General features: G+C 32.9%; 1 protein-coding gene across 4 annotated transcripts; it reads right to left on the reverse strand.

The window, feature by feature from the left end:
* Positions 1–386: 386 nt before the first annotated feature.
* LOC100775525 (uncharacterized) lies at positions 387–15,338 on the reverse strand. 4 transcript variants are annotated; one of them, XM_006583591.3, is made up of 23 exons: positions 15,199–15,338; positions 14,509–14,583; positions 14,338–14,412; positions 14,147–14,219; positions 12,997–13,119; positions 12,047–12,216; positions 10,832–10,984; positions 9,856–9,999; positions 9,332–9,392; positions 8,850–9,160; positions 8,420–8,551; positions 8,205–8,324; positions 7,642–7,728; positions 7,360–7,491; positions 7,095–7,212; positions 6,873–6,998; positions 5,852–5,986; positions 4,788–4,930; positions 4,501–4,641; positions 3,507–3,555; positions 2,168–2,293; positions 1,500–1,579; positions 387–800 (listed from the first exon to the last, which is right to left on the reverse strand). In XM_006583591.3, the coding sequence occupies exons 3-21, from the start codon at positions 14,392–14,394 to the stop codon at positions 2,265–2,267; spliced, it is 2,304 nt and encodes a 767-aa protein (XP_006583654.1). In that variant the 5' UTR covers positions 14,395–14,412; positions 14,509–14,583; positions 15,199–15,338; the 3' UTR covers positions 387–800; positions 1,500–1,579; positions 2,168–2,264. The 4 variants fall into 4 exon arrangements, with proteins under 4 accessions (XP_006583654.1, XP_040873017.1, XP_006583652.1 ...); XM_041017083.1 differs by having other exon boundaries at positions 1,496–1,579; XM_006583589.4 differs by having other exon boundaries at positions 3,229–3,555.
* Positions 15,339–15,680: the final 342 nt, after the last annotated feature.

Here is a 15,680-nt window from a genome sequence, read left to right on the forward strand (position 1 = left end):
GCCGTTGTACAATAATTGTCTTCTTGTATAATTTAACAATTAAACCAACAGCTTCTTAAAGATTTGATGCATGTGACCTATATTTTCTTGCGCAACAATCTTATTTTATTTGATGCTTTTGTCTTATTTCTTTACTGCTCATCCTATATACTTCACCCATTTTTGTCAAAGTTTAATTTTAAATGAGCTACCACAGTATCAAGGAAAGTTACTGCTTTGAGCAACTTTCAAATGATCTGCAGATAATTATATAGTACGAGACTTTAGGCTTAAATTTGTTGTTAGCTGCAAGCGTCTTCTGATTTTTTACACTTGGTGACTTTGTTAAATTACTTTAAATAATCTCATATAAAGTTATACTATCATCAAAATTTTGGTCAGAAATCTTTAGTCTTAACACTATTGTTGTATACTTGTATAGGAAAGAAAATTAACACGAAAACTATAATATCTACTGTGTCTAAGCCATTGACGCTCATCACGAGGCTAGCTAATAGAAACACAGTGAAACAAAACTGAGGCTGCATGCAAACTTTAGATTTCTCCAAAGTGAAATAAAGTGCCTGCTGCAGGCAGGCCTCAAAACTGCTTGCAAATTAAACTCGGGAGAAGTAGGTTAGTAGATGAGGATGCCAATGCCAAGTATGCTCTGAGAGTAATAAAACTGATGCCGCGTTTACCCTAACAAAGTTTACCAGTTTTGATCCAGACTTCACCGCAAGTTAGAGAGAAAAAGTTACAACTCGGAAGCAATCTAAGACAAAAAGGGCGCACACATATGGAGAGAGATCAAATTACACCTGCATAACACCAAATATTACACCGTCAATAACTTTACCTAAAATGTGATTTTACTTGATTCAATTGTTGATATATAACTACACAAGGTGATTAATTTAACTTTGCAAATAAATGAACAATAATAAGATGATCAAATGCTTCATGTTTATATATATTTTAAAAATAGGATTAATTAAGTTTTTTGTCCCTCAACTATTTCAAATTTCGATTCGATTTTTAGTCCCTATCAAAAAATTGGCCCATTTTTAGACCCTATCAAATTTTAGATGATTAATTTTAGTCTCTCTAATAAAGTTTGCCCATTTTAAAGGAGCTTTCGATATAATGGTGAATTTTGAGATAAAATTATTCAATTAAAAATTATTGAATGGTGTCATAGTTGGTATAATTTACACTATAACATAATTTGATAAAATAAGAGAGAAAGAGCATATCTAGTGAAAATGAGTGAAGTAAATTTGAATTGTACAATTATGCATAAATGGTCAAAATTTAATGTTTGTGATCACTTAAAAAAGTCATTTAACTTTTAACACAATCTGTGTATTAATCTTAACACAATCTGTGTATTAATCTTGACCGTTCATGATGATATATCTAATAACCTAGATTTACTACTCACTCTAACATAAAAAAGGCTCCCTCACAAGATATATATATATATATATATATATATATATGAATAACATTTTACCTACCCCAGAGCTCAGTCCATGTCCTCTGCCTGTCAATTTGACAAAAAAAACTCCCTTCTATGCCAACGATGCCTGCAAATATCCTGTCATGGACTCGAGCATATCAGAACTACCCAATTGCTATATTCAGGGATAGATTATGCAACTTTTTTTTTTGGTGAATAATAGATTAAGCAACTTATGACATTTTTATTCATGTTTTTTGGTGACCTTGGCAGTCATGGATAGTATGATTCATTTGAAAGGCTGAATGCACACAAATGAAGCAAAAAAAATTATTAGCAAGATTAAGCTGAACAAAGTGATAGAAAGAAGATAAACATGATATCTCAAAAAAAGAGGAGGGAAGACGAAGACAGAGAAGGAAGATGATAAACATTGGTTTGTAAATTCAACATTGCAGGTGGGGTCATCTTTATGATGAATAGCTCAATTCAAACAGGTCATACACAAAAGCAAGAGACACTAGAAGACATGTCCCAACGACACTCCTCACCCCTGACAAGTGAACAAACCAAAAAACAGCACTAGAATTATTCTGAAATTCCTGAAGATGTATTATATGGTACACACTAGACAACAAAATACGAAATTCCAACAGATACATAATAAAATGACATGAAGATGAATGATATGTCAGAAAAATTTGCTAGCAAGCTTTAAAAACATACATGAACCAGTTTCTCAATTCAGAACATCCTTCTTGAAAATTGTTATCCCGTTAAGATTTTCAGTTGTTCAAATGCACATTGTATTTCATGCCTTTCTTCAATTGTCGTACTGATCCGCCCTGATGTCTACATAAAAAATAAAAGAAATAATCAAAGAACGCCTATTAATTTTTTTTGGGAAACTAAATACGTTAACAGAACAATAACAAGAATAATAAACTCATCCCACAGTTAACAGAACAGTCAGACAAACAAAAATGAAAATACATCAAATCATTATGTCACAGCACAAGTATTCTTTGGGAAACTTGCAATGTTCCATTACCAGATTTCAACCCAACCAAATTTAGTATCTACTAGCTTGACTATGTGTTTGTCTAAGAAACCATTAAGGCCTGAGCAGTGTTTTACTGCAGAAGCCTGAGTGCTGATGTAACTTGGACATAAACACCCAAGAGTTCATGGGTCAGATTAAAATAAATGCACCAAAGGCATCCTACCACAGTTTATCTAAGTATAATAGAAGCAACAATGGAGACATTGTTATGTTTCAAATCCATTACCAAACCTTTTTCAAGATAATGAATTATCTTGTCTTAAAATAGCCCATTTTACACTAAATTGTCAATACAGGAACACCTTTCCATGTAATATTGTAATTCATTTCATATCTTCCTTGAAGTTATTTCCTACAGAAAGCTAGCCAATATATTTAGCATAATTGCATGCAATAAGCACTCTACTTGAACTTTATGCTGCCAAAACAAAAGGTGATATTATGGATTAAATGATAAAGGAGTGTGTGCATGTATTTGGTGCAGATACACATCCCAAAAGCAAATGATCCCTAGTATGTTGCAGGCCACAAAGCCTCACTGTAGAGGATGTAACTATCTACATACAGTAGTATAGACAATCACAAAATACTGAAAACCTTTATTAAAACTCACAATTTTGTTTTATCCAACCAAAAGAAATTCTTGCAGATAAGTAATAGTTATGAACAGCAAGCTTCAAAATAGCAATCAATAGATGTTCTTGATCACTAAGGTTGAGCCTACCTTTAAAGAAAAAACTTTATGTATGACGTTATCAATATCTTCCTTGAATAAAGACATAATCGGTTGCAATTTAGCATCCTTGTGCATCAAAAAAAGTACAGAAGTGACAGCATTCACTCTATCCAAACAGTTCCTTGTATGTTGAGTGCATTTATCAGATATCGGTGACAAACTACTTTCAGTTATAGCTGATCCCATTCTCTTCAACACAAGATTCATAAGTTTATGGCACCGATCAAACAAGAAAAAACAAGGTAGGAGATAATAATGCCGAGTACTTAATTGAATGGAGGGAGTCCCCTGTTCATCACCATCTTCTGGAATGCACTGTGGTACAGTGAAATATATGATCAAGAAAAATATCAATTCATATCAGCAAAAATTAAGATCCGTTGCTTTAGGAAAAATAACAAAATAAAACTAAGATAAATTACTAGAAGTACTTACTAGAATCAGAAAACATACTAGGAATCTAGCAAAAAACTAAAATATATATAATAATTAAATCAATTCATGTTGTCAACAAAAATTAAAACCCAATGCTTTTGAAAAGAAAAGAAAATGATGATAAATTGCAAGAAGCACGTACTAGTTTCAGAAAACATAATAGGGATCTAGCATAATAATAATAATAATAATAATAATAATAATAATAATAATAATAATTGATAGATGTCTCTAAAGCAGGATGAGAAAATGAAAAGATCTTGGTTATTTGTTACAAATAATACCCTTGAGGCCGAAGGGTTAGTTTTATATACCCTCAACTATGGAACCTTCAGCCATTAAAAAAAACACTAAATTAATGCAAGAAAAATAAAAAAGAATCAAGTCCTAGCTCAAAAGTAGGGTGTAAGCACCCATAGAATGGTCAAGTCGACATTTTTCTGAAAGAATTCTCACTTCGGTTAAAAGGGTGATGTTGATATCTCTCGTTAGATAATTCCAAAAACAATTATCAACAAAGGAAATAAACCAAAATCAATCAACTGGGAAGTAGGCAGGATTTAGAAATTATTCCCACCATCTCCTATAAAATAATAATGTCTCGTAGATATTTTGCAGATTCTGCATTTCTTTTTAAAACTTGTCAATCTTTATTTTATATAGTAAGATATCATACCAAGCAATCATAATATTTCAAAGACATTCTAAACAATTTGACTTTCAAAACAAAATTAAGGACAAAATTAAGGGAGACATGTATGTAGGAAACAACATAGCTTCAAACATATATTGATGGCTTGTCAGAGTTTTTGGCAGCATACGCACCTGCACAGCATCCATCAGATATTCAGAAAGATGCTGGCCTAGAATGATAATGCTTTGTTCAGAAAGTCTTGTGGGCTTGGAATCCACTGTAACAAGCATTCTCAGGAGAGAGCAACTATTATCCAAAGAAGGCTTTTGTGGCTGTGGTACAAAATATCAGTAAGAGAAATGGAGGAGTCATTCTTCTAGAAAACCTCTAAATGAGCTAACAAGCAAGCACCAGAAAAATACAAGAAAAAAATCTGAATGCAAAAGAAAGCTCAAAACAAACAATTGTGTCAACTTACTATCTGATCAATTATCACTTTCTCTACTATCTGCAGAACAAGAGAATTGTCACCCATCTGTGCCATGTATGAGCAAAGAACAGTTGTCATTGACTTCAAAGTTTGGCAGAGTGGATCACTCTTAAAACCAGCAGAACCGATTTCTGCAGAATTAAAAAAGAATAACATTTCTGATGCCAGAAGACTGACTACCAAAAGTAGGTTTAAAAGATTGATAAATATAGCTATTTCAATAACCATAGATAACTAAATTAGCTTTTTCTTGGCCAGGGATGAACACAACTTTCCTCAATTCAGTAGCTTTTCTAGCTCAAGAACATGGAAAAAATGCTATATAAATATTGTTATTTACAAGTTACCAAGAAGCCAAATATAGGTGGTAGGAATGCAAATTGGATAGATAAGTACAGATGAAAATTAGCAATGTAGACAAGGTGAAGGGTAACCAACTATTGGGCTTACTGTGCCTGCAGTTAGAAGTTAACAAATAAAGAGGAGTGGTAGGGTAAGATGTGAATTGGAGGGAAGAGAAGGAGAGCATAACAGAATGGATAGCTAGAAGGAGAGTGGGGGAGGGAGATGTGAGGATCATACTAGGGGGAGAGAGAATGAATATTTGAGGGAAGGTAGCAGAATGAGAGGTATGAGGATTCTTGAGTGAAAAATATCTGGATAGGCTGAGTGAAGGGGTTCTTCCTCATGAAAGGGATTATTCTTATTTCAGTTTTCTTCATTTTCATTCTGCAAGGAGCTCTGCCCCTACAGTCTAGTTTTCCTTTTAATTATCCTTAATTCCATGTTGTAACAGAAGTTTCCCCTCCCTCTGATTAGTCATATTTCAGTATCAATACTGTTCAGTTTCCCTATTCAATTTTTGGGTCCTATTTCTATTACATGGAATATGTTGTTTTGCATTGCCAATTTCAACCCCTTCTAGTTTTTTCTGATCACTACTACTGAGTATAATGTACAAAAGCTCTAAATTGGAAAAGTGAAACAAGAAATGGATATTATCAGAAGTTACAAGTTCAAACAAGTAGTCCAAATAAATCTTTGTAAGCTACCAGGGGAAACTTTGAAACGCAAGACCAAGGTGATGAAAACACTCAAGTAATCTGCAATTTTTATATGTCCATCTCTATAGGCTGAATGGAGAACCTCTATGATCCTAAATAACACATAGGGATCTAGATCTGCACCTGCAATAAGTACAAACAAAATTAATATTCATAAGCTTTAAGCCAGAAACTTGTACAGAATTAGTATCTGAATCCTATTCCAACTTTAAAGGCATTGGCTACATTGCACATTAAAAGCACTGACACAGGAAGTGAGGATTGAGGAAAAAGTACCATACAAAAGTATCCTCCATTGCTTTAACTTATCAAAACACTTATTTCTCGTTAATATCAGAGTCCTTGTAGGCATCTCTCCCGGATAACTTAGAAACAATGTCTTATCACTGTAACATTTACTTTGGGGGGAAAGTCCCAATTTTAAAATCAACATTACAAGATTTTAACAAAAATAAACCACATTATGTACTTCTTGATTGAAAAGTCCCATCATCATTGTTTACTGGAGGCCATAAAAATAAATAAAAAATAAGGCTTCCAAGTCAGACAAATATCTTCATTTTTTTTATTTGATGACACACCAATTACATGTTTTTTTATTAAATAAATATTACTTAAATCTTTGAGGACATAGACTAAGATGCTTCCGAAAAAAAATTCCTCAAAAAAAAAAAAAATCAAAGTAGTTGGACTTCTATGCTATACCTCACATTTATTAATATTACTAGAAGTAAAGAAAGAACAAAGTTGGAAACTTATTCTCCTCAAATAACAAAATCTCACATTCAACTAATTCAAAGACAACCTTTTTCTCTTATATTTAATGTTTAAATTTAAATGATAAGCCTTTCAATAACTTGCCATCATGTATCATGGTAAAATTTAATAACATTTAATATTAATTATGCAAATGATAGTAGGTAAAATGTTAAGTGAAGAGATATGGTGAACTAAAAATTCATTAAAAAATATCAAGTTAGTCAAATTTAAAACATGCGCAAAAGCTTACTTAGGCAACAACAAGCTATTGACTTTAAAATAGGCAGGTCCAAATAAGAGAAATAGTAAAGGGAACATAAAGAGAGCTCTTGAGATTCTCTAGGAAGCCTGAGAAAAGGACCATAACATATCTGTCCTGCAAGATGAAAAAGCCAAAAACTTAGAAGCCAAAGAATAACTCACACAGGTAATGTATAATTAATATTGATGTCAACAGCATGTTCATGTTTACCTCCTTGACATGTACAATAAAAATCTAGCAATGAGTACTGTGTGTTGTCATACATACAAACAAGTGATGAATTCAACAAAGAGCATTGTCCAATACGAAGTTGAAGGCGTAACACAACCTATGATGAACATTGAACATTTTAGGTAAAACAAGACACTAAATTGCAGATTTAAGATCAATACTAAAGCACATTGATCTCTCAAAATTCTGTCAAATCCAGGAATTTCACATAAAAAGCTGCTTTTCGAATCAAAATAATGACTACCTGGGAGCAGGTTGGGTGTTTATCTCCAAGCTGGATAAGCAACAGAGGGAGCTCTCTAATCCATGCGAGTAAAGCATCTTGAAGTTCTAAATTTTCTGGATTGCTTGTCTCTATGGAAAGCATGCTTTCAATCTAGATTTGAACCAAAGACAAAAATAAATGTTAATATGGAAAGGGAGAGAAGAGGAAGGAAATAAATTGCTTTCATAAATCATAAGATTATCCAAAAGTCAAGAATTTCATTTCAAAGAAGTTCCTAGAATGATATGAAGCCAAACTTACAGGAGTTAGCATATCTTCAATAGCAGAAACACAGGCCAATTTCAGCAAGGAACCTGGCTTGCTTTCCCTAAATGTCTGGGTAAAAGCCTGCAAGTGCCACAATTCCATGTTAATAGCAACATCAAAACCTGTGGAAAGGAAAAACATAATTACCATAAACATGGTACAAAATAATACAAAACCAGAAAATTAATGCAGTGTTCAGTTTATTTACTGTTTTCAGTTTAGTTAATATATTTTCACTGATTAACAAAAAGGTCACCCTTTCTTTATTATTTTCAAGAAGTCACAAGGGACTGGGAGATGGTGAAAACAAGAAAATCAGGCTTCTACCATATCTCTGACAACATCTTGGAAACAGGAAACAATTGAAAATAGAAGATGACATTTTTTGTAATTATTGAAGTAATTGAAAACATACCATATCAACATATAATAAAAACTAAAAAGAAACCAAAAGCCACTGTAGAATAAAAAAAAATCAGAATATCCAAATTAATGGCTTCCAAAGTTCCAACAAAAATAAATTATTTGGAATTCATGTGGCAACTGTCAAGTCAAACCTGAAGAAGACGTGATGTCCAAGAGCTTGCCCCACGTGAAAGAAATTTAGGAATAAATGAAAGGAGCTGAACTAAACACTCTTCCCAGACAGCCTTACCAGACTGTGTAGCCCTGCAGAACTGTATACTAACAATTCAAGTCAATTTCAGATGTAGAATGACCACTATTTTCAACTGATAATGAAACTTAAAAAGGATTATGTTATGTATCAAACCTTCCCAAGCAAAGCATTTTCAAAAAATTCTAGAAATGTCTCCAACAAATTAGGAGGAAGACTCGTCCATTCATTTAATTCAAAAAATATTTTGGCAACGATCATGTTCAAGTCAAACAACCTATCACAATCCTGCAAAGTAAAAGAAGAAAGAATTAGTTTATTTGGAATTAGAGGAATATCACAGTCCTGCTGCTTCCCCCCACTCCATGTCACAAATGGAACCAGATCACCACAACACAGCAGAAAAAGGGTAATCCACCACAAACTTTTTATAGGGGTAAACTAATTTATTTTTGAAATATACTTGACCATAACATGCCAATTTTATATGAATAGTTCTATCTTCTCTTTAGACCACAATTTTACAATTATTGTTCTACTCACCAGTCCCCACTAAAGGGTAAAATCGACACACACAATCACACACCTTTTCAGAAAGATGATCAACCGGGTTGAGGGGGAAACGAGGAAATAATTTCTTCAAGAATGCAGAAGAGATGTTAACATCCCATACAGCTGCATCAGGTCCACCTTGAGAACTTGGGGATTCTGAATCCTTATCAGTCCCATAAGCAATAGACCTGACTATAAGATATATGCTATGAAGAATGGATATCATACAACCAAAAGACTTCCCTTCAAGACTTTCCATAGAATGAACCAATGGAATAAATTCCAGGAAACTATTTATTAATACTGGCACTAGATCCTTCAAATTCTTTATGATACAAGAAAAACCTACACAAACAGATAAAGCATAGAACAGGACTGTCAGACAATTGTTAAGAACATAAAAGCTTGACAAAACTTTTAAATATTTGAAAATTATGCAAACTCATGCAACAGCAGTCAATTAGTTATTTGTTTCAAAATCAAATTGTTTTTTTTTTTTTTTTGAAGTTAGCATACCATTAGAGCTCATAGACACATCAACTTCAAAGGCATGCAACACCCTTTGTCCAGTAGCATCCTATTAAAATTAGAAAAAGTATTAGAAATAAATTGGTGAATGCACAAAAGATAAAATAAAGTCAACATTAATCACAATGAGATGTTTCACACAGCAGAAACTTACCAGGTCTGAAAAGCCAAAAATATAAATCATAGTCATAACTCCCACTCTATTCATAGTATATGTATTTATCCGAATAGTATTGTGAAATTATGAGTTGTGCAAGATTACAAAGTACTACATGTATCCTGAGAAGAAGTTACAAGTTCCAGATGCACATAAATCAACCAATTTAATCATAAAGCTAAGTGGAAATGAAATGACAAAAGAGATTGCTAAAATGAAAATGCAAAGAGGTTTATGTCATGCATAGAAATAGCAAAACTTAAATTAAAAAGACTAACAGAGCATTTACAATTGTATTGTCGATTCATGTAAAAGAGTCTTTACTAATTTTCACAGCCAAATGAAAATAAAATACCTTATTGTGCAAATCAGTTTCTTCTTTATTCCATGGCAGGAGTGACAAGCAGCGAACCAGCCCAGCAAGAGCATCCTTTAGTTTTCCTTTGTCCTGTAAATAGTACTGGTTCCTCACTAGAATATCCTCATAATTCTGAAAAATCTGTTAACCATGCAACCAAGATAAGTGAATTCTAAGCATCAAATACAAAAATACAACTACAATAACGGGAGAGATATAGAACTCAATTTCAGCAACAATTGAAGAATAAAAGCATGCAGATGAAGAATATAATAGCGTGCTAGGAAATAGATAAAGAAAATGAAGGCACTGAAACCAATCAAGAAAAACCATGGGAAATAGAAATGCAATGAATTGCAGTGTATTTTGCCAACAGAACTACGAAATAAATTGCCGCAATAATTTAAGCAAATTTCCCAAATTCATCAGACAAATATTCAAACGGTATTAATAATTAAAAAAAAAATACTCTATTGACCGTATAGGAATTCAGAATAACAACATATCAGAAATAAGAATATTTAAAATAACAAGGAAATTGCACCTCAAGTAAATTTTAAGCTATTGTTATATCTGGTTAAACACTACACAAAATTCTATAAAAAATCCAAAGACATATTGAAGCATTGGCTTATTTTTTCTTCCTATTGTTAGGCAACATTTCAGTACAGAAAATATCATAAAATTCAAAGATCACTAGCATGAAACTGTATAACAAAGGTTTTGACATTGTGTCAATAAATTATTAAAAGCTTCATCCGTAGAGGTGGAAGTAAAATCCAATTACAAGAGCATCAGAGAAGTTTAAAGAGCTCACAACTGCTGCTATTGCATGAGCAAATAACCTTCACCCCACCCCCACCCCCCAAAATCACCATAGAACAAAGAGTTGCATCTTAAAACAAAATATGATTTGAAGGAGCAATCCTAACATGTCGGCAAAAGAAATTTTAAATATGGCAGATAATATCACCTTTTCTGCATAAGATGGTGAAAAGGAAGGAGGATAAAACTCAAGAATGAGGTCTAAAAAATCAAATGCCATCATCCGAACATCAACCACCAAATGAGTCATTGCATTAAAAATGTAAGGCATCAATAAAGAAACGATCAGCTCTTGATTGTCCTACAAAATATAGGGAGAACCAAGTAACATAATAAGGCAATTGAAGTGTTACAAATCCTTACTGTAATGATATATAATCATATAAAGATTACAGGGTGCATGAGGAAAAAAATAATTGGATCCTCGATCAGAATTCAAAAACAATGAGGATAGCAATCAGCTTCAGAGAGTTATAGAGTATTACAATCAAACATCTTAATGCATCATAGATCAATAACCAGAGACAATATAACAAATCATAAATCATGAGAAAAAAACCATTATTTACTTTTTCACAAGAGAAAAAAATATCCAATATCAATGTTCCAAGCCAACACCATATTACACCTTTCCTTGTTAAGGCTCCCCTAAAGTGCGTACCAAGGCTTTATCAAGCATAAAATTTTGGTGAATAACTATCAAAATGCATTTTTTTTTTGTGAACCTGGGGTATCCCTTAACCGGAAGCCAATGAATAATCCGTCAAGGTATCAAATATTGTTAAACTAATTTTAGACTAATCAGAAATTAATAATCCCTGACTGAAATCCTTTACAAATGCTATATATTTCAGTTTCTAACAGATGAAATTTTCTCTGCAAAATATTTTTCATAAGCCAACAAGAAGTTAGAATGGCTCAACATTTGTGTGGATCAGTGGTTTAGGGAGTAGGATGAAAATATTGCGCTTTTTAGCTGGAGTGAGGTTAATTTGGTGGGAGCATGATTCCATAACCTTTAACCATAAATTTCTTCTACCCCACCATTCCTGGGCATTTTGGGCTTTTGCAGTTTTGCTGATAAGATTTTAAAGGTTCTTCTAGTTCTGGGCTTCCAGTATGTACTGGGCTGCTCTTTTGAGTTGATGTGCATTATCATTATTTTTCGATATCTATAGTGTCCTATCCAACTTTAGGAAAAATCTTAATCCTCCTGCTGTTTTTTTCTTTGTTCTACGTGAACTCTATTATCAAAAAAGGAGAAAAAAAGCTGCAGCCTAGAATATTTTATCCATCCAAATGATAATGGTGCATCATCCCAATGTATTAGAAAAGTGATTTAAGTAAACAAAATGAAAAGTACCTCTTTACAGCAAGGTAAAATCACTACTTTAAAAAGATCATATAATGATTTTCGAACCACTTTATCATCATCACCAATGCGCTCACGAAGTTTTTCTACAGCAGCATATTTGTGCAACTTCTGTTCAGCTGGATATCTGGTGAATAAATCCTTAATACCAATCAATGCATCTGTAATTTAAAGGGTGGAAAAGAAAGAGTATTAAATATGAGGATTATCAAATTTAAATGAAAATTTGAATGCTTAACTGGATTAAATAACGCAATGACATTAATCTGTGACATTACAATTCAAAAAGACTAAGAGTATATTAGGAATAGAAACCAAGCCAAGACATTAAATCAATCAAGACATGCCATTAGATTAACTTTCATAAGATCCAAATAATATAATTAATGGCTGCTTAATTTTATTTTTGACAGATTTGGAAATAATGACTAATATTGACACAGCATCCATGGTACTGATTTTTAGGCTTCAAGCTTAAACTCGAACCAACTTGAGCTATCATTCCTCAAAAATTTAAAACTAAACCAAAACCAAGGTTTTGGCTTGGTGTTTCAGCTCCAAACCAAGGTTCATTGTTATTTGAATTCATAAAAAAGTTCCATTAATTATATGAACACAAAATACATTACAATTGTAATAAATAGCTAGAATTATCTACGTAATTCAATCAGTCACATTCCCTCCACATGATCACATGTTAGTAGCAAGTGCACTAGTATAAACAGGCCTCTAACTTTTAAGGTTAATAGCTTAATAAGCTAATCTCTATTAAGCTGAAAAATTTTGTTCAACTCAGCTTATCAAGAATAATATTTTTGAAGATTTTATCGGTTTAAAACATACAGAATTTGTTCTATAGTTATGTAGAGGATTAATGACACTAATAAGTACATTTAAAGGCAATTAGATAATTACAATATATTATAAAAAAATAAATATACCTCTACGAACTTTTGGATTGTGATGAGATGTTTGCTGGAGAAGTTCTTTTAAAGTCAAACCTTTCTTGTTTACAGCCAAACCTGCCTTCTCTGCCGCAAGACTCTGTTCCGGAAGAACAATTGCTGTTGAAGACATGTTTGTTAACTTATTTCATGACATTAAAGTCATTTGTAAATAAATGTTGTAAAACAATTAAAAAGAAATTCCATTTGTTGGGTTGTAAGAGAGAGATACGGAGGGAGGAAAAGAGAGATTCTATACTATATAAGTATTAACAGCAGAAGCAGATGGACATTCTTAAACTTCAGACAAAATATAAATATATTTTAATTTGACAGGATAGTGTAGAATTTTATTTTATGTTATTTTTTGTGAAAACTTTGAAGTATGGCAAAAGAAAACAGCTCAGATTGTTATTTGCATCAACAAAATCAAACAAGTTATTAAGTTAATACAAGTACAACAAATTTCACCGTGTCTTGCACTTTGCTTTGCTAACACAAAATGGTAGTAGACTATTAGGGTGTGCAAAAGAAGCAATTAAACTTAACCAATCCATAACCCAACGCAAACCACATTCCAAAAATCCATAGAATGTAAACCGATTTTCAAACCAAACCGGTTTATTACTTCTTAACAAATGGTTCGGTTAATCAGTTTCAAAACCATTTTTTTACAAACTTCATATATATATAACTAATTTTACATCAGTTCAAAACTGGTTTTAGAATAACGTTTGGTTCAAAAACTGGTTTTGAGCCAAATCCAGTTTTCTCCATATACCTATTTGGCCAAAAAACCAAACCAGATTTAAAAAAGAAAAAAGTGAGGAGGACAGAATTAGAGTAGGATTCCTCAAATGAGGAGGACAGAATTTCAGAGCAGATTTTTGTAATGTTTTCACATAGATCAGATTATGGTTCCATAGACGTAACAAATGTCAAGGGATCAGATCTGACCTGTATTATGTACTTTTAGTACCGCTGGTACTCATTAATATAATACTATTTTTGCAGGAAAAAAAAAAAGTGATATGGTTTCAAAACTCAAACTATATATCTAGTTTTAATTTGGATAACCATGCACACCCATTGGTAAATGAACATGTGATGAACAGAACCTATTTTAATTTTGGAGCAGAAGGGGTACCTTTAGATTTAATTTCAGTATCTGTTGTATTCTTAGGTGGTGGCAGTTTCCTCCCAACCTTTCGCCTTATTTTCTGAAAATTTTGAACAAGTGACCCATGTTTAAAAGCTACAAAATACTCATAAACAGAATTTTACACATGCAGAAATGCATATTATAGAGTTGGGCAGTGCTAGGGCCATAGGGGAAACCTTGAAGTCAATGCCCTTCAGTTTCTTTGAGTTGTTGTTGGCTTTAGAACGAGGCATCTTGCACTAATAATGAAACTGAAAAAAGCAGAAGCAAAAGCAAAAGCTGAGTTAGATTCTAGTGCCATTCAATGTACTAATTCATAGGAAGGGCGAAAGCGAAGGAAGAAGTACCTGTAACTGATTTTTAATGGTATTCACAATGCTGCTGCCTCTATGCTCCTTGTAGCAGCACAATGGCATGAGTGTCTATTTGTTTTGTTTGCAAAAGAAGGCCCAATTTCAGTTATACAAAACCGCATAAATGCAACAAATTCAATTTTTTTTACTAAACCACATATATTTTTTTCTTGGCATCCCTTAAAGCGAAGTTTTGGTCGGTCCTATGAAGCATGAACAAAGACACGGAGAGAATTACCCTAACTCAAATCCAATCCACTTGGGGGCAAATTCACTTAAAGGTATCAAACCATACAGCTCAAATAAAAGAAAAGAAAGGAAAAAGGAAAGGAATGAAAAAAGAGAGAAGTTTAGGGAAATTCCCCTGCCTACAATAAAATTGAGTCCATGAAAGTATCCGATGCTTATAAAGCATTTAGGGGATGGATTACAAATTGAATGCAAGAGATTCGCTCACAGACCAAACTCGGAGAACAGGGTTGTGAGCTCCAAATGCAAAAAAATAAAAAAAATAAATAAAAAAGCATCTTGAAACCTAATGCTGTGGGCAAGAATCATTTTAAGGGTGAAGATAAATGATAGGGAACATGCGATGCATGCCGCGCCAAGGTTTCATTTTTCATCAGTTAATAAAACATAACCAGAAATTAATCACAACAGCAACACCAAGAAGAAGAAGCTCACACAGTAGGTTGTGGACGGCGTCGCCGAGGGATGCAGAGCTTGGAGAATCTCGTTGCGATGCGTTGCCTCGCTGCGAAAGCGAAGGAAGAAGTAGAAGCCGAAGTCGGAACTCCAAGTGCTGCTGGCTGCTGCTATGCTACGAAGCTTTGCTCTCGTTGTAGCGGTGGCGGCAACGGACTAAGCCTTTAACGGCCCACTATAATTATGCCTTCCCCATATAACAAATATACCTAAGGTATGTGTGCTTGGTTTGATTTGATTTTCATTGAAAAAATCATTGGAATCAAGTTTAAAAAACATATCTGGTTAAATTTGATTTTATTTTCATTTAAAATAAAATCTCAATCAAACCAAATTAATATTTTACGACTTGGTTTCTTTAATTTTTGGGATTCTTATTAAAATATTATTTCATTAAAATTTATATACTTTCTTTTCATATTTTAAATAAATTTGCATTAAAAAAATTGTTGATAACAATC

This window comes from Glycine max, chromosome 7, assembly GCF_000004515.6.
Source record: "Glycine max cultivar Williams 82 chromosome 7, Glycine_max_v4.0, whole genome shotgun sequence".
Lineage (NCBI taxonomy): Eukaryota > Viridiplantae > Streptophyta > Magnoliopsida > Fabales > Fabaceae > Glycine > Glycine max.